The sequence below is a fragment of the Anser anser genome, assembly GCF_964211835.1.
Source record: "Anser anser genome assembly, chromosome: 20".
Taxonomy (NCBI): Eukaryota; Metazoa; Chordata; class Aves; order Anseriformes; family Anatidae; genus Anser; species Anser anser.
The window spans coordinates 11399383-11418612 of record NC_139741.1 but is presented as its reverse complement, the minus strand read 5'-3'; the positions used below and the strand labels follow the sequence as shown (position 1 = coordinate 11418612).

Genomic DNA, 19230 nt, shown 5'->3' with positions numbered 1-19230 from the left:
GAAAAGAGGGGAAAGGGGCTGAAGAAACACAGCAGCAGTATTAACCATCCACGCTAAAGGTGAATGTGGGTTGGAACGGGTAGTGTGAGGGGTGTGCAGGGACCACTGCTGGCCAGGAGATGCATGGCTGGACTTGGGGTGTCAGAGGCAGTTACTTACAAAGTCATCCTCGTAGTCCATGGGTGGCTCGGCGGGTGGAGCACAGAAGTGGCGGATGTCCAGCCGCAGCTGCAGCTCTCGCACCTGCCTGCGTAGCTGCTCCACCTCCTGCTTGTAGCTGGCCTCGATCTGCCGCAGCCTGTGCTGAATCACATCTGTGGGGAAGGGCAGCCCGTCATCGTCCAGGTAGAGAGGAGGCACAGGAGAAGGACATTTTGGCGGCACGTGCTTGGGACCAGATGCTTGTTTCAGGTGGCAGGGTAGCCATGAACGGCTGGGCTTCGCTGCAGAGCCTGCAAAATGCGTGCCGACATGGCCAGAGCAGACTGAGGCTTTCGCGCCTTCTCTGGCAGACCACTGGCCACTGAGGCACAGGCCAGGCACCCGTAGCTGTTTGCTGCTCAACCTCTTGCTACAACAGCCATAGGAGAGGAGGTGTCTGGGTGCAGGCTCCCCATTGGGGAGCGATGTCACCATTCCTTGAAAACTGTCCCAGTTGGACCCCAGGAAGGAGAACTCGCTGCTTTGGCTCTGGGAAATAGGTTTGCGCCATTGCTCTAGCGGGACTCTCCCCAGCCGACAGAGCTCCTCACAGGGTCCATTCCTTCTAGCATCGCTTTTGCCCTTATCTTCATCCGGGCAGGGGGTGCCCAGCTCCTGACAAGGAGCACTTGGTGCCAGGGTCTCCTGGCTGGGAATGTCTTGGCAGGTGGTGTTTTTCTTGGGGCAACCTCCTCCACTGGATGCCAAGTCAGCAGCCTTCAAGGGTTCCTGGGAACAGGTTTCTAATTGCTTTTCAGAACTGGTAGGAACCCTGTCAACATTTTCCTGCTTGGAAGGATTTGGAGCTGGACGTGTGCCATCCAGTTCCTCCATGTACGTTACATTTCCCTTTTCCGTCTCCAGAGACACACTGCTTGCTGGCACAGATGCCCAGCTGCTCTGTTGCTTGCTATGCACTTCATGCTCAGCACAGCCGCTAAAAACACTGCTGGCTTGCAGGGGGGCATTTTCCTGATGCTCTTCCACCTCCCGTGCCTCGCCTGCAGCCACCATGCTGCCTTCTCCCACGTGCAGCTCGGCTCCCTCAGCAGTGGCATGCCTGGCTTCCAGGCCCACCCGGACTTCCTGACAGTGGTTATTCAGGTTCGGATCGCTAGATGTGCGGGTCAGCGGGCTGCTGGAGTCGCAGGCTGAAAGCAGGTCATCCATAGATCTTGTCTTTGGTAATCTGGAACCCAGAAGCAAAGCAAATCTCAGAACAAAACTCTTGAAATTTCCCTCATTTCAGCTGAAACTGAGATAAGAGAAATGTTCCTAATTAGAGATCACGGGGTGGGTGAGGTAGAGGGGTGCAGCAGCATGAACTGAAAGGCACAAAACTACATCGCAGCCTCCACAATCTGCCTTTTTAGGAGCAGCGGGGAATTATACATGTTCTTCTCCAAGTGGCTGGGACAATGCTACTGAGCTCTTGCTCTCCACAGCAAAGATAATAAGCACAACAGGTAAGACAGAGAAACTATAATGAGCAAGAAGGGGAAGATGACTGTGGGTAGGAGGCAACCTGGGACTGGAGCTCCAGGCTCTTACCTGTCCAAACATCTGCCACTGAACTCCTGGCTCTGAGATCCAGGGGGCAGGTAAATGTCCATATCATCCTGTCCCAGAGGATGTGGGGAGGAAGCTGGGAGATAGACTGCTGTCCAGACGTGCAGTGCTCGGACATGGCACACTGGATGCAGCACCTGCAACAATCGCTATGTTTAGAGATGAACACAGAAGGAAACCTCTCCAGTCTCTCTTTATACAGTCCCCAGTGCCCGGCAGGCACAGAGCCCAGAAGACTAGACCAGGAGCTCTACTCACCTGCTCAGACCCTGGCATATAGAGAAGATTGTGGAAGTTCTTATTGCCAGCCCGCAGGAGGGACCACACGGAGCAGGTACGCTTGTAGATGTTGTGCATCTCTCGCTCGCATGGGCTGTTCCCAAGGAAGGTCCCATAGAGGCAGGAATATGTGTGCTGCACCAGCTTCACCTGCAGCATCAAAAGGAGAACAATTGTCATGGCCACTGGTAAGCAGTGTCTCCTGTCCCCAAGGGCAGTGTCTTCTACCTGTCTAGGATGGTCCATGCACTTCCTATCTAGCTGGTGACCTTACTGTGGTCCTCTGTCACACAGGGCAGGACAAAGAGGGGATAACAGGAACCACTTAGCTTAAAGCGAAAGCAACAGTCAACCAATACCATATCCATCCTTCTATGACCCTAAACTATTATTTGGTAAGTCAGCAGTTAATAGCTATTGCTTGCCCCTCCCCCCCCCCTTTTTTTTTTTAAGTATGTCTGAGAGATGCAAATCAAGCTTTTGATCAGAACAATGCTCCTGAATTCAGAAAATCTGAATTCACTGGGCTAGAAAGGGACACGGAGAAGAAGTGATTCAAAGAAATTAGACAATATAAAACCTTAATCACTGCCCAGTTTGCCAGGTACTCCAACCCTGCAATCCCTACTGGGAGAAAGAAGAAATTGCAAGAAGCCATCAGGAGCATTACACATACAGAACCAGGTCAAAATACCACAACCAAAGTGCAGGGCTGAACCCGTACACTGTAGGTATGTCAGGAATGCCAGCAGAAACCTAAGCAGTACTCAGACACTTCCCCATTTTTAAAGAATTCAATTTTTGTTTTTCAGCTATAATGCTGTAAAATATTATGGCCTTCTCTCTGCCTCTGCTCACATCTCGCAAGGAATAAAGAAATGTTTGCATGCATATTTCTTACCAAAAAAGCTTCATTAAATTCAAAGAGGCAAGGAAATTGCTTCAGAAGCTGATGAACAGCATCCAGCCATTGGAGGAAAACTGGGCATTGCTCATTCTGATCTTCCACCTTCTCCTGGTGACCACAGCGATCACCAAACTTGTGACCAAAATCCAGCCAATCTGATTCAACAAGCACCTGGAAACCCTGTGAACACAAGAGAAAACTAACTGCAGGCGACTTTGCTGTAGGCACTTAGCAAGACAAGGCAAGCTCTGTCTGCTAGCAGGGCCAGGAAATCTCAGGACTTCTGGAGGTCTGCAAAGAATGTTGTATCTGTGCTTGGTTTGGGAGCAAAGCTACAGGAACGTCAGAGGTTTCCAAAAACAAAGTGACAACTGTTATTTCTATATGACAAACAGCCTCGAGAATAAACACAAGGAAGTACAGGGAAGCAGCTGCACCTTGAGCACAACAGGTTGTTTTCCAAAGTGCCTTACGACACTGGGAACGAGGTATATAGTTTACTGAAAACACGCAGGAAGACCATACAGAAAAACTCAATACCTGTAAGAGCAGCTCTGAAATGCCACTAAGCTAATAGCCAAATACAGTTCTGTTCCTTTCTGACGACACTCAAAGACTGTCATTTAGCAGACATGAAACCGCAGAATAGCACAATGTGTACCTCCATGGTCCTGTAGTAAGGGTCCAAAAGAATCTTTGCCAGTGCTACAATCTGTGGAGTTCTGTCCCAGCCGTCCGAGCAATGAACCAGCACTGGACGCCCTTCTCTGTCAACTGCACTGGAGACCAGCACCGCTGCCTTCAGCATGACAGAAAGGTGCTGCAGCCACTTGGTACTCTCCAGGGCAGAAAGCCAGCTAGAAGGTGTGCAAAAAGCAAGGAGATGGTTCCTTAGCAGTGAAAAAAACAGTGTTTTTTTTAAAACATGTCCAAAAGAGGAGTCAGACAGTTTGTGAATAACTACGAAGTATCCATCACCTAATCTCAGTTTTTCCCCAAAACAGCTATGTTTTTGAAACCCGCAGAGGATACAAATAGGTAAGTGATACTGAGTCAGTGACACAATCTATTCTGGATTACTGGGGATCAAAATGGGCACCACCATTTAAGCACTGTGAGTGCTTTCCCTCCATTTTGTGAGGTAGAAATCTGGAGTGGAGAAAAAGAAAAAGGAAGAAAAAAAGCCTGCAGGACATTAACAGATATGGCATCAAACTCAGCTAGAATAAGGTCACTTACTTGCTAGGGTCTGGCACCTGGCTGCAGACAGCACGCAGATACTGGAAACTGTTGCGGATGGAGTGGATGTTGGCCATGCCCATGAACACCACTTCACAGTTTGGGTAATACTCTGAACACAACAGAGACAGAAACATTCAGAAAGTGCTGCTGCCACTGCAGCAAGTGCCTCTATGCCCATAGTTTGGTTGTACCCCGCAGCACTGTTTCTAGTCTCCAGCGGAAGGTAGGGAGTGTTTCTAGAAAAGCCTTGCGGGCCAGCAGCAATATATCTGGAATAACAGACTGCATGAGTGAGAAGGGGAACGTGCTCCCAGAGAGTGAGCACCAAAATGCCAGCCTGACCCAAACTGTGCTCCAGGGCCCAACTCAACACAGCAGGTTCAAGAGGAACACACTGTGGGATTTGCTTAGCTCTGTGTACCTTCACATTCGCAGCCTCCTCCCTTTGCTCTGTTGGCCACAGCTGCGGTGTAGGATCTGGCATCAAGAATCAGCAGCTTCTGAGGAGTTCCCGCATTCTCCACACCTGAACATGCGGTCAGGGACGAGTCTGCAGAGACAGCACAGACTGAGTTCCTGGCACCTCCCTCCCTCTTACAACAGGCCTCCAGCACAACCCAACGCTGGCTGTGTACAAGCCCAGAGACATGTCCCACATGCAGGGCCCAGATTATTAACCTGGACGTCGGGTTTAAATCTTTCACTGTAAGCCCTGTCAGTGAACAACAACATTTAGACGCAGGAACCACACCATAATTCACACATTCAAGAGACAGCAGAAGGGAGCACATTGCCTCACCGAAGTCAGCCTCGCAGGCCTCGCTGCCATCGCTGCTTCCATTGTGTGGCATGCCACCAGGAACCTTTATTCCAGGGTTCAAGGCACAGGCTTTGGCAATAGATGTCACAAGATACTCATCGTCAGCATTTCGCCAGCCCCACCAGCTGATTTCAGGCTGGCTGCAGCGTGCAATCACTGCCCCGTTGCGCACATGTCTGCAAAACAAGCAAGAGCCGGATGAATCCCCCTGGAGAGGTGAGGAATGAGCCCAGCAAACTTCCCCACACATCTACAAACAGCCAGTGCTTGTGCAACCCTCCTCACTGCTTCATCTGCTGCATTTACCCTTGTAGTCAAGCAGTGAAACAGGGCAGGGCATTTCAAATAACCATTATTCATAACGACAGCAGTGACACAGAGGCTGTCACTCAAATCTCAGCGCTGAGGAACAGAAGATGGCTGTGAGTAGCGCAGGAGCGGCTAATGGAGCTGGAACAGCTGGCAAAACGAGATTGCAGAGGAGCAGGTTGCTGCAGTGTTTGCAGGAGTGGCTGTCAGGAACACGCAGTGCCAGCGGATGGCGGCAGCTCCAGGGTCAGCTGCACCCCTGGGACCGGTGGCTGTGCTGGGATCTTAACCACCACTAAAATGATCCAGAGTTTCTGTAGCAAGGGGGAAGCTGCCAGTTGTTCTTGTCATTACTCCCCTAAGAAACTAGAGAGAACTTCAGATAAATATGGCTGTACTTTGGGAAAGTCATAGTTATTTCTTGTACTACTGTTCTGTTCTTCTATTTTCACTTTTTTTTCTCCGTTACATTATGTACTGGTTCTTAAACCATTTCATTTAGTGCTTGTAAATTAGAAAGATTAACTCACTCAGCATCAGACTAGTTAGTTTCTGGGTGGAGGCCTGAGCTGGTGTTTACTAATAACCCCTGCAATGTGAACCTTACCCTGGCTGCTGCTAATCAAGGCCTGAAAGAAAGTCTGAAATAAAAAGAAGTACTCATTTTTCACATGAACATACTTGTCAAGTCAGTCACAAGTGGCCTGAAAAGGGAGTGGATGATTATGTGACAAATTTTGCTGGTGCTACAGAATTATCCAAGAGAGTCATAGCTGACTGGAAAAAATGCAGAGGATCTCATGATACTGAGCGATAAAAATGTAACAATAATAATTGAAAAGTATTTAAAGATGATCAATAAGTATCCCAGTTATAACATGAAACAGTTATGCATAATAAGCTGCCAAATCTCAAAGACTTTGAAGCCACTGCAGTTCTCAAAGAGCCTCAGCTCAGTGCTCAAAGGAAGCAGAAAGGTTACGAATGTGCAAGGAATTATTAAGAAAAGAACAAAACAGAAAATATGACACCACATCACACACCTGCATCTTCATAATCACACAAGCTTCTTTCTCTAATCCATCCACAACCGTAACAGAGAGTGGACTCACTGCCACAGTGATATGGAATTACAAATACATTAATTCATGGTGGGTAGGTCCACCAAGTGACCACGAAACACAACCATACATTCTCCTGAATATATGCCGCAGGAAGTCTAAGATACTTTGCCTGCTCCAAAGACACAGCAGGGCAGAATACCTGCATCCCTGTCCTGTCTGTTACACTTCCTTGAGACGCTGCTCGTGGTGCCTGGCCCTTCTCAGGGAGGGGACAAGAACCTGGACAGCCCTGTGCACTCACCCCTCCCTGTCCCACTGCCCCGCATGTGACACCTCTCTGAAGACGAGCTAGAGTAAGAACAAAGACAGAGATAAAACAGCTGACAACATCCAAATATTTTCTTTGAAGGTTGACACCTCTGAAAAACCTGTATTGGTGGCCAAGCAGAATGCATAACAGCCTAGATCCTAAAACACACTAGCACAAGCCTCATCCCATCACTCAAAGGCTGTTCAGTTGCTGTTGGGGGCTAGTAGTAGAAGCACTCTTGAAGGTCTCTTTTTCCTCATGCTGTCACCCCCCTGTTATGGGCTCTGCTGTTCCACAGTGGATGACAATGCTTGTTCACATTATTTGCTATAAGGCAGTACATCCAGAAAATACACTGAAACTTTGAATTTCTTTCAACAGTGGTGGCATCTCACCAGCAGCTACTGCAGTTTGTAGAAATGGTTTTGCTCCTCAGAGACAAGATTCTCCTGAAGCAACTTACCAGTAAACACTGAAAAAGTTTTTATTGCTAATGACATCCCATAATTAATACTGATGAAGATTCTGAACTGAAGACTTCCAAAAAACAATATTCATATGCAGCTAACTCAAAATACTTTGGAGTCCTTTCTCATTTGGTGCCATCCTCTGCTGCCGTTTTGTTTTGCAAGATGAGTTACACTCCCAGGAGGTCTGTTTCTGGCATTGGGATCACTGAAGGATGGTTAATACAGACAGCAGCAAAGGCTTTGTTTATACTAGTAAATGAAACAGAGCCAAGGTGTGGACTTAAGCACTGGCCTGTGATCATCCAAGCCTGTTTGTTAGCACACCCACAATTTTCGGCCTGTGCCAACTAGCACTTTCCCAGACAGCGCCTGAGCACGTTTCTGGGACACGCAGGTGCTGTGCCAGGGACTGTTCCCAGCAGCCTGTTTGGATGTGACAGCACTGTTGTGGGGTGCAGAGGGTAGGAAAGGACTTTAGCTGTGTAGATGTGAGTTGTATGAGGCCACCTGCAGCCAGTGATGGCCTGTCCAATGCAGTACTAGAAGCGTGGCCAAAGCGTCATACTACATTTAGAGAATTTCTTGGTACCACAGGCTTCTGAGCAGCGCAACAAATACTGGGCAGGGCATGGTCTTGAGGTAACCAGTTTCAAGAGATGTAATGATGTGCTAATAAACACGAGGAAATATGGCCAACATTGATGAGCATGAAGTCATCGGTAAGCAGAAAGTGTAGCAGGTGCCAGTATAAGAACCAAAACCAAAACCAAGCCTGCCGTGAGCTTCCTAGATCAGGGGAGTACCCATAGCTAGCTTGACTCTGTGGTCTCCTGCAGATCTCCAAAACACGAGTGTATGGAGTTTTGGTTCTTTTCTTAATGGAAGTTTTCCCCGAGGAAAAATGATCCTTTCTTGAAACTGGAATGGCAGAAAGTGCCATAGCATGTTAACTTATGTGGACATAAGTATTCCCCAGGGATCCTCAGTTTAGTCTAGATGACTTAAGACCCTTTCAGAATCCAAAGCTGGAGTATGACATGCCTTGTATTTTATCAGTTGATCTTTTACTCCCAGATTCACTCAGAGCACAAGGCTAGAGCAGATGTGATGTTCTTAGCACATGCCATCTTGATTTTCCTGACTGTTATTCTGGCCATAGGAGCTCTCACCCACAATGCAAAGTCAAGCAGCTCAGCTTAAAACATGAGAAACTGCCGAGAGGGTTTACGGAGCTGCTGCTTCGCAGCATCACCTAAAGATTCCCACCTGAGATGCATTCATGCGAGTGCTTTCAGTTTCCAGGCCTACAGATGAGAGCCCTGGCCCACTCCACCTTGACCAGAAGGCTTGAGACCAATGCTCAGCATGGGGCTGCAGCAACGTCCACCATCTGCCCACTGCTTCCCTGACACTCGCTGCAGCATGAACACAGTCAAAGGCGACTGCTGAGCATCTGTGAGAAGCTCTCCTGCTAACGTAGTCCCAAGGTCTTCTGAAGGTGGCTGTGCAGACAGAGTAATAACAAGGAGCAGCTGGCATACAATGCCCGTCTGCCTCTGTAGTCAACTAAATAATTGATTGCATCCTCTGTGTTGCTTTAAAAGTGAGTTGTGCCTGGAGGGTCCTGAATCTCCACTGTGCATGTCCTCCACTGAGGACTCGGAGATGGAGATCCATATTTCTGCTCTGCTTACCAGCTAAATTATACTTTTTGTAAGGAAACTGATAATGTGATACCTTTGGTGTCATGCTTTACAGATCCAAATGTCAGCCATTGAATTCAGCCTTGCTCTCCAAAATCTCTGAACTCTAGCAAACAGTCCTGTGGTGACTGAATCCCTGGGATGAGTGCATCCAAGGCCACTTGTCCTCTCTCCTGAGCTGTAGGTGATGAGGAGCTGAGTGTGAGGCTCTGCATTTTGTCCCTTCCCCTTGGCACAGCACAAGGTACCCCAGAAGCAGCCATGGCCCTCATAGACCCTCTTGGCCAAATGCATCAAGTTCGAGGACAAAGGCTAAAGAGCACGTGAAAATGAGAGAGAAACGGGGAAGGCCTGGACCCATCTTATAATAACACTTGTCAGCATCTTGTAATCTGATACCAGGCTGCAAAAGGTTGCAGCTCAACCTGTAAATTACTGGGTACCTTTATAGTGATATTATAAAGCACTGAACAAAATAATTTTAAGAGGGTAGAAAAAGACATGGCTTTGCCCTCAGGTGGAGAAGCACACAGGGACAGTCTCCAGCGCCAGACCATTTTTAGCAGAAGTAATCACAAATACAATTAACTTCTTAGCTGACTTGGCTGCAAAGAGGGGAAGGCTCCATGCGATAACCAGTGCTCATTATTACTTCATTGTAGAATTTAGTTCTTGTAGAAACAGCACGCTGTTTTGCCAGCATGTAACACAAACCATGTAAAACAAAGATGTAGAGTTAAGGTATGTGTAAATTTGCTGGTTTTGTTTCCTGGCTTTCTTGCTTCTCAGGGCTTTCCTTTGTAATGCAGCTCTGACATTTTCAAAGCTTTTTATATTTGGATTTAATAATTGCTAACACCGAGTCTGATGCTAGAAACCACAACATACATTACAACATACACCGACTGGGTGAGGTATCTTCCTGCACACCTATGCAGCCAACTTCCCATTTGGTTCAAACATGTCAGCCTCCTAGAAGACATGTTTAATGAGACATCAACCCCCTACCCTGAAAAGCCCTGCTTTATTTGCTGCCTAGCGTCATGCATCCTCACATACAGGTAATTTTTGGAAGGCTGCTCTGATGGGGAAGAGGTACTCTCCATATTTACCAGTTATTGAATCAGTGATGTTCAGCCACAGGCAAATATTTCATCCTACCTGTTACTTAAATGTTTTCAAACTCTCACAACTCAGTCAAAACAGGAATGATTTGCATGTGGGTACTAAAATGTGTATCGAGGCCATGATAAGTTGTTGATCGAAGGGCCATGCAGCAGGCTCATTTTGGCCAAGACTTCTTTTCAAAGTAACAGCTAGGCACACCTCAATTTGTGACAATGTTTTGAAACTGAAAGAGAACCTGAATTTGACATGGGATTCTTGCTGCATCTCGCACAGAAGGAAAGTCACTCCTGACCTCAGATCTAACTGCAAGCAGGAAAGAAGCAGCAGTTACCAAAGATTTTTCTCTCTGGGAGAACATCCTGCTTTACCATCACAGACCAAGTTCCTAGGCCTGTCTAAAGGGCAACTACTGGGGACTTGGGGAGCGCGCTGGTTTGCTTTTTTGTTTACCTGTACACAACCACAGGAATCCTCTTCCACGACCTAAACGAAGCCACATTCTCTAGCTCCTTATCTGTGATCCAGACAGGCACCAGCAGCTTCTGGGGATAACTGGAACAAAGCCTGGAAAAAAGAGCAGCAAGGCAAGATGAGAACTCAGTGACCAAAATATGTACTAGACAAGTTGTACAGAGACAGAGTGCAGGAGCAGTTCACATTTTCCCGAACTCTGCATGGCTCTTCCTCTTCATATTTATCTCAGTACAGTTCCAACACAGGAAAAGTAACCCAAAAAATGCTGTCAAGAATGAGCTAGGAGATGACAGTCTCCCTTAACATCAGGCCTCACCTCTGGGCCCATGCCAAGTATCCCAGCTCTTCCCAATGATGCCTTTAGAACATGCTCTGGATTTAAATGTGCACGAGGGTTTAGGGAAACAGTCATTGTGTGTGTGGGGGGGTCGGTTTTCTTGCAGTACTTACAAACCCAGAAACGCACACTATGTTTAGTAAATAATTATCTGGCACTTGCAGGAAACAGGTCACCACTGACAAGCTTTACACACCTCTATGACAAAGATGTAGATCTCTGCCTAGAAAGATGGCAATGATGGTTTGGTCTGTGCTACAATAAAATGATACAAGGGAGATCTGAAATAGTATCTTATTTAGTGAGGTCATTATCTGAACATGTGCCAGCAGTGACATAAATGTGATGGGCAAGTCCCTACCAATCTGGTCACCTGGATAAACTCCAAGCATGTACAGCTATAGCAGAGGGGACACAACTCTTTAAGAAACAGAGCTGCAGTAACAAAGTGCCACATTTAAATGCACAGAAGTTCAAAGCAGTCTGGCTGAAACAGAAGTTGGGGGTGGGGGGGAAGTGGGGAACAGGCAATAGGATTACAAATGCTTAACTCCCCAGACGTTAAAATGTAGTGTGTGTTAACAGTAGGACAAGACAGGAGCCAAGGGAAAGATAGGGAAAGCCAAATAGCATGCTGGGGAAAGGGGCTAAGAGCAATGCAAACAAAATGAAGCACAGGTGAAAATTCAGGAGTGCAGGGGCTTCCTGGTTACTACAGCAACTGGCCTGCCCCTGGGCTCCCAGCATGTGGCTGCATGCGGGCAGGCAGGTTGCAGGCTTCAGAGGAGAAGCACTGCCTGGATGCCGGACCAGCCGAGCCCCAGCAGCTCAGGCAGACAAAGCTAAGACAAGAAACATCAAAGAGCAGTCTCAGCTCCAGGCTACAACCCACATAGTTTCGAAGGAATGTTTCAGGGCAGACAGGAAGCAAACTGAGGAGGGTGAAACTATCCAGCAGGTAAGCTCCAGAGGGTGGCCTGGTGCTCCCCTCAATCCAGGTTATCCTAGCTGATGTTACCTGGTTTGTGATGGTAGCAAGGACCTGCCTGACCTGTTAAAAATGTCACTTCACGCTGTGTCTAGACAGCTTCTCAGAAAGCCCTGGACAGAAGGCAAGGTTGGTCTATGGGATAATAACAATAGGGCATGGAAAGAAAATCCAGTAAGGAAAATTTAAGCTGTTGGGTAAGAAGCTGAAGACACTTAGGATTCACACACAGTGTGAAGAACATCTGTGTGTGGTAGCACTCTCTGGAGTGCTTCATGTTCCACTTGTAAAATTGCTCAGGAAATCAGAAAAGCACTGAAGTGTGATCAAGAACAATGAAATGTTGAATATGATTAGTATCTATTAGGATCTGGGGGGATTTTTTGAATAGCCATGGTCTGTAAAAGAATGGTCTTCATCTAAATCAAAACAGAACCTGTTTTTCCTGGCACTTCAGATGAAATGTTACGGGAGATGTCTCAAAAACTGGGGAGAATAAATACAAGAGTGTTTCAGTACAGGAGCATATCACAGAATCGTCTAGGCTGGAAGAGACCTCCAAGATCACCGAGTCCAACCTCTGACCTAACACTAACAAGTTATCCACTAAACCATATCACTAAGCTCTACATATCTTCTAAGAGTTAAGCCACAAACTCTGTAATCTTACAAAAACAGTAAGGATCAAGTCAATAAAATTCAGGTTAGGACACAGGACAGCCTCAAGAAGTTAAGCCAAATTTAAGGAGGGTGCACAAAAATTGGCACTGAGATGAAGATAAACAGACCTGTGCTCCCAAGGCTAGAGGACACGAAGAGCCAGGATAAAGGAGTATGTTGGCTTAACAGCACCTTATAAACTTGGCACAAGGGAGATTATCAGTGGTAGCCTAGATTTCGGAGTAGAAGCTTTGTAGGAAGACCAGAATAGATTGATCTAACAAAGTCCTGTCTGTTCCAAGAAAAAGTGAAGGTGAAATCGTGAGGCCAAGAGTTGCCAGCATCAACACACATTGCAAGAAGTGCATGGACCGAAATCCCAAGCCTAAAGAGAAACTGGATAGTACTAGGGATACACTACAACCACAGAAGCATGGCAGCAGCAACATCCACGACAGGCTGAAAGAGATTCAGAGAGGCTGCAAGGGCAGAAATTGCAATGGGAGACTTGCATTGCTTCCACATAAAATACATAAGCATCATGATAACACATTAGACAAAGGCTATGTTTTTAGAAATGATCAGCTGCTTCTTGATGGTACCAGCCAAATAATACAAAAGACATATAACTCTTCCTTTGGTCCTAAGCATGCACAAAGCTGCTCCAAAACAGAGTAACTGAAAAATTGCTTTGTTGCAGCGATCATTGCACAGTAGAAGTCAAAAATATATTTAAAGGCGAAAAGTTTCCCACTGCAGTAGAAGTCTGTTTCAGAAAGGGGAAAATATTCATTTTTATACACTTCAAGAGAAAGTGAAAGGAAGAGAACTGAAAAAAAAGCTTGCAGTTGATGCGATGCTCAATTAAATATGCTAGTCAATGTAAGATAAAACACATCAAAAAGGATCAGAAAGAGCTGGTAGAGTTGGTGAATGAAAGTAGGATTTTAGAAATACAATGACATCCTTCAAATAGGGGAAACGTTTCCAAAGGACACAAACCTGAGAGGAGCCAAATGTGAATCTCAATTAAAAAACAGTAAAAACAAGGCAATCATGCAGTTTTCAAGAAATGCCCTATTAAGAGACTAAAACTATGAAGACTTTTTTCAAACACCTCGGAGGTCTGATAGATAAGCAAGATCACAGCAGAAAGTCAAAACTACCTACACACTGGTGATCATTGGAGGAGCACACAGAGAAAAAGAAGTTGCGAGACCTACCCCTGTTTTACAAGGGACAAGGCACAAGGAGAGATTAATGTAGAAACTTCAGCAGGGGAAGCTGTAGAACTATCTGCTAGGAACGAAGAGCAACTAATCAGCAGGACTAGATAATACCCAACATTGCTACAGCAACCCAAATGCACACCAGGTGAATGATTAACTGAGATGCGTAATCTATTGCTTACATTGGCTTGGGTGCCGGAGGAATGAAAGGTGGCAAACTCGGTATCAATTTTGTAAAAAGCTCTCTGGGGCGAATGTGGGAAACCTCTCAAGTCTGACTTCTGTACAAAGCCACTGACTGCACAGTTGGTGCAAGGGTAAATACAGTGCACTTGGGAAGAGTCAACATGGCTTTTGTGGAGGGAGGTCGCATGTCACGTATCTAGAGCTTGCTGGAGGCACCACTGAACAAGTAGATACAGCTCACAAAGCTGACAGTGGATTTGGATTTTCATAGCTTTTTTTTTTTTCTTATAGGTTGCTCACCAAAGACTTGAAGGAAGCTCTTCTTGAGAAACAGCAACTCTTGAAAAGCAAGAAACAGTAACAGAACGTAAACGGTTATTTTTTGTGAGAAAGGGAGTCCCAAAGGGACCCATGTTTGGCCCTGTGCTGTGTAATGTGCTCACACAGCACATGGAAAGAAATGAAGGGTGAAGCAATGTGACTCATGGGGAGGTGGCCTGTAACACCCCTAGGACCATGCTGACCCAAACCAACAAATGGAATGTTTTTGAAACTGTGAAGTTAGATCCCAGAAAAAGGCATTAACAGCACCAATACATAAATCAGCACTAGCCACACCTACAGACAAGGACAGATGAAGCATCTTCTTGCCACAAAGGCAACAACCACCCCAGTGAGAGATCCTGCTTCACAGAATGCAAGAACATGAAGCATCACCTCTCCCATGAAAGTGGAGGAAAGCATTAAGATTTGTAGAGAAGTCTAACAAAATAAGACAAACTATGAATTAAGAGCAGTCACAGAAATGAGTAGGAAACATCAGATATCTTCAACAATACCACAGCACTCCAGGCAGCTTTTTCTCATAAAATCAAAAATAAATAAGACCGTGACTGTAAAAAGATCAAAGCTGAAAACAAGCATCAACAGCAAAAGAAACGTGAATTTCTTTCATTTTTTTTTTTTGTTTGTTTTTGAAGGAACTATGTGTGCATCAACCCTCCTAGCATCATGGGCAACAGGAAAAGAACTTCTAGCTCAGACAGCATGGGTGCATTAGCTGGCGTATGTCAGAGCATGCACAGTTCTCTGGGTGTACAGATCACTGAGGATGTAAAAGCCATGGAGATATTATGTAATATTTTTATTATTATTGTATGCTGAAAGAGTATAACTTTTATCATGACTGAAGGAGTGGTTATTATATGCTTGTATAGCTCTACTTTTATGATGGCTGTCGCCAGGAAGAAGATAATAGTTACCAGATAAGAACATCTCGGAACAGACTTGAAAGACAACGAACAAAGTCATTACCTTGGAGTATCCTGTCTCTAACAACATTGTTTTGTCAATGCTGGGAAATAAAAGATAAAAAGGACTATAAACAGTTAAAAAGTAACCTGATTCCTGTGAATAGAGGCAGGTGTTAATGATCAAAAGCCAAGGCAGGATTTAAAGACACACTCCCTGGAGCAGCAAGAGAGAACTGGTTTCTGAGTTGCACAAGCAAATTACAACACCTTTAAGATCTTGGGATGTCTGCTGAGAAAGGAAGCTGAGACCTGCCAGGATCCCCAAGGAGGAACTCAGCAGACCCAAGGAAAGCACAACCAGGCCTGCGTCCAGCTTGCTAAGGTTTGTTTCAAGTCCTTTCTTCCCTGGTTTGGTTGAAAACCAAGCATCTGTCTTCAGAGAAGTTGGCTAATAGCTCTGCATTGCTGGTCATAACTCACAGGAAGCAAACCGCAGGTGGTTAATCTAAGCTGGACTTTCTGAAGCAGTCAGAGGGAACCACATCCCAAAGTCTAGCAGCGAGGGAAAGCCTGGCTGCTTTCAAAGACACACAGAGACTGCACCTGCGGCACGGACCCACCTGTTGTGCACTCTGAAACTGAGCAGTTCAGGGAAACAATTTTTATTTGAAATTCCTGGAAAAACTGTGTAAATGCTGTCAACAAAGTCACGTAACAGTCCAAAAGCAATAACGTGGTATGGATAAGAAGAAAATAAATCACAGCCCAAATAGATTGCCTGATGCCTGGATTCCTGAGGAAGCACATGAGAGAAGGTAGCAGGCAGCAAACTGCAAAAACTCCACAGGGATTTCCCCAGGTCAGCATACCTGAGGCTTCTCACGGTCTCCACAAGAAACTGGAAATATAAAGGTGATTGGGGATGCTTTTACTGTCTGAGAAATACAGAAAAGACTGAGGGATACCAGTCATTTCAAGCAAAGGATTAAAGGGAATGCAGAAATGAACATGTCAGTCAAAGCTTAATAAAAACCTGTTGGCTTAATGCCACCTGCCGCAAAGAATGCGGAAGCGCTTCTCCAAGAGCTCTTCTCCAGGAGCAGAAGACAGGCGAGAATCACCGATGTGCTGGGTGAAGGACCTTCCAGAGATCTCCACTCCAACCTCCTGCCCACAGTGGAACCACATCCAACACCAGATCAGCTGAGACCTGAAATGCTCCAAGGATGGAGACCTCCCGCCTCCCTGGGGGACTTGTCCCAGCAAAGCACCACCCTTCTGGGGAAGGACACTTCCCCCATGTCCAATCTGAGCATCCCAAGCTGCAACTTGAGGCCAGTGTCCCTTGTTCTATCACCTTCCAGTGTCAGAAGAGTCTCACTCCATCACCTTTGTAACTGCCCTGCAGGCTGTAAGCAGATCACCCTTCAGCCTCTCCTTCACCAGACTGAACCAACCCAGCTCTTCCTCCAGACTTCTCAGTACCTTGAGAGCCCTCCACTGGCTTGTCCCCAGTTTCCTGACACAGGTGAATAGCTGCCTGACTTATTGCAAATTAAAAGTTTGCACAGTGAGCATTTTAGAAAGACTGACCAGAAAGGCAACCCTATGATGGATGATTTCTCCAAGACCCTAGGTTTTCTTCAAGGATAAATTATGGCCACCACATTATAAACTACCTGAGTCAGCATTTACAATTGCTGCTAGCTCTGATGTTTGGAGTGTACTTCTTCTTCAAGGAGGAAAGAAAGGGGATCTGGCTCATACGCTGATCTGCCTGAGGGTTATCAAGACCTGAAAGGAGGATTAGCTGGAGCCTGACTCATCCACTGCTCTGCATGGGGATTGCGAAGGGAAGAAAGAAAGGAAAGAGGAGAACGGGGAGAGCCTAGTGGCGAAACACTCACTTGTAATTGTTGTTGATGTCAGAGACTCGCCAGACATTCTGCAAGTCAAAGCCCATCCTCACCAGCTCCATCTCGAATCGGTATCTTACGTGGTCTCCTGGAATGGTAGAGCACAGGGTATTTACTGACAGCTAAGCAGAACTGATAAAATTTAAACATCAGTGGCAGCTCTGTAACAACTATCACAGGCTGGAGAGAAACCACAGGACAGCTGGGACAGCAGGGTTCTTGATTCAGAAGCCAAAAAGACTTGTCCCTTGCACGGGTTCCTCTGCTTATTTTGTCAAGTCAGATCACCTCCCAGTCTCAGCAGCAGAGAAATAGCCTTCCCCTTTCAGTGTGTGTTTTGGGGGCAGTGGTGTTAATTTCATCTGCATTTCCCTTCTGATGGAGATGGCTTCCAAAGCGGATGTTGGGAAGCCAATGGCAGAGTATTACGCAGCCCACCCCAGAGGCAGTTTTTTCAGACTGCTCTCTCAGAGGGTGACTCAGTTTCCTCTTATGTTTTAGCCTTACCTTACAAATACTGGATGCCTTTGGTGCTCAAGTGTCAAATATTGTTAATAAATAAATACTGAAATGTTCTTTGCCTCATTCATATCCTGCAGCCACAATTTTTGCACATAAATGTATTTATATTAGAGAATAATATTTTCTGTATGGGAAAGACATCAAATATCTCCTAATTGCTGATGTTTGGGGCAGAGCAGGAACACATATCTTACCTTTTTCTCTACTAACTTCTTTTTGGTACCTCTTTCAGATATACTATTCATCCCCCACCCCTCCATCCAAACCTGCATCATTCTGGCTACTGCTTCTCTCTTAATAACAACACTTTTCTAAGTCTAAAGCTGGGCTTATCACTCATTTTAATTTCCCTTTATTCATGTTGGAGCTTCTCAAAGAGAAAGCAACTGCAAGTGAACTTTGTGTTCCAGGAGAGGGCAAACTTCCAATCCACACGAGGGCACTATCACAACTCTGTTTTCCTCTTTATGGATTCAAACATTTCATTTGTGCCTGAGTAAAAATGAGCCAGACATCTCTGCAGATTTGATCACAGGAATGTCATGACATTTCTAAGCACTGGAGAAGAGATGCAGATGGACTGATATTAATGATGCTGCCTCAACGCTGATGACATTTACTGTCGAAGGACAAGACTGCTTGAGCTGTCTCATTATCATGATGAAAGTACTAAAGGATGGGATGTTTTCTTCATTCACAAGAAGAAAGGGAGAAGGGGATTTAAGTGCTGCTGGCTCAGAATGCTCCTTAGCGTGCTTATTATTCATTGTTCCTTTTACTGTCCGTGTTATCCAGCTGCATCTGGACATCAGCTGGATGTCTAGGCTAGGTACGGGATGGCCCTTAGCAAGATTAACTTGGGCTGTGGCCACAGCAGAACGTAAGACACAGCAAGGCATCAGTTTATGAACAGTAGTTCATGTTGCATTGCTGTGCTTCTGGACAAAAAAACAGGAAGCAGATGTGCCAGGAGCTTACCTGGACGGCAGAGATGGGCATGTTGATCCTCCTCATCAACACAGACTCCTAAGCACCACGCATGGTAGGCAAATGCAAAAAGGTCCTCAGGCTTTGCAGGGCGGGCAATGGCTCGATTTAGCCTCTTCAGCCACTCCTGGCACTGCTTAAAGGTGGAAAAATGGCACCTGGAAACCCAAATGCAAATCATACTCAGTGGGTACATACATCCAGCTGAGACAAAGACAGGGAGCTCTGCTCTGCTTAACCAGAAAAAGGAATAAAGCACCAAGTCCTAGAAAAAGCAGAGCAACCTTGACCATAAAGAGCTTCATTCCAGTGACAGAACAAAGAGAGATGCCAGAGCTGATCACGGCAACTGCAGTGGCATCTATAAGATAGCAACGGCTACCTGATCACTTTGGAGTCCTTGCAGACAATGTGAAGCTGGAACATATCCCGACACTCCACGCTCTCCATCATCCTCAAAGGCACCTGCAAGGGACAGAAGCAGTGCATGACAAGACATCATACTAGCAGAAACAGCAGCCCAGCCCACAGGCCCATCGCTCCCAGCCATGGCTCTGCCAACAAACACGAGCTCCTAGCCCAAATTACAAACCCACTTCGAGGCTTAGGAAGCTTCATGATCCAGCATAGAGTCTCCTTCAAGGATTACTATTCTGATTTCTATTCTGTCCTTGGC

The 19230-nt window shown here is 46.1% G+C and overlaps 1 protein-coding gene across 3 annotated transcripts in view; it reads right to left on the bottom strand.

Annotated features, from left to right (window-relative positions):
• MTMR4 (myotubularin related protein 4) overlaps positions 1-19230 on the bottom strand; it is a 52864-nt gene that overhangs the window by 3390 nt on the left and 30244 nt on the right. For all 3 annotated transcript variants that reach the window (XM_083806256.1, XM_083806257.1, XM_083806255.1), the window contains 12 exons: positions 18937-19019; positions 18546-18712; positions 17037-17133; positions 10453-10566; positions 4998-5194; positions 4620-4748; positions 4196-4307; positions 3618-3813; positions 2951-3136; positions 2029-2199; positions 1753-1907; positions 160-1390 (listed from right to left, as the gene is read on the bottom strand). In XM_083806256.1, the coding sequence (XP_083662382.1) occupies positions 160-1390; positions 1753-1907; positions 2029-2199; positions 2951-3136; positions 3618-3813; positions 4196-4307; positions 4620-4748; positions 4998-5194; positions 10453-10566; positions 17037-17133; positions 18546-18712; positions 18937-19019 (2838 nt within the window). The remainder of the gene's footprint in view (positions 1-159; positions 1391-1752; positions 1908-2028; positions 2200-2950; positions 3137-3617; positions 3814-4195; positions 4308-4619; positions 4749-4997; positions 5195-10452; positions 10567-17036; positions 17134-18545; positions 18713-18936; positions 19020-19230) is intronic.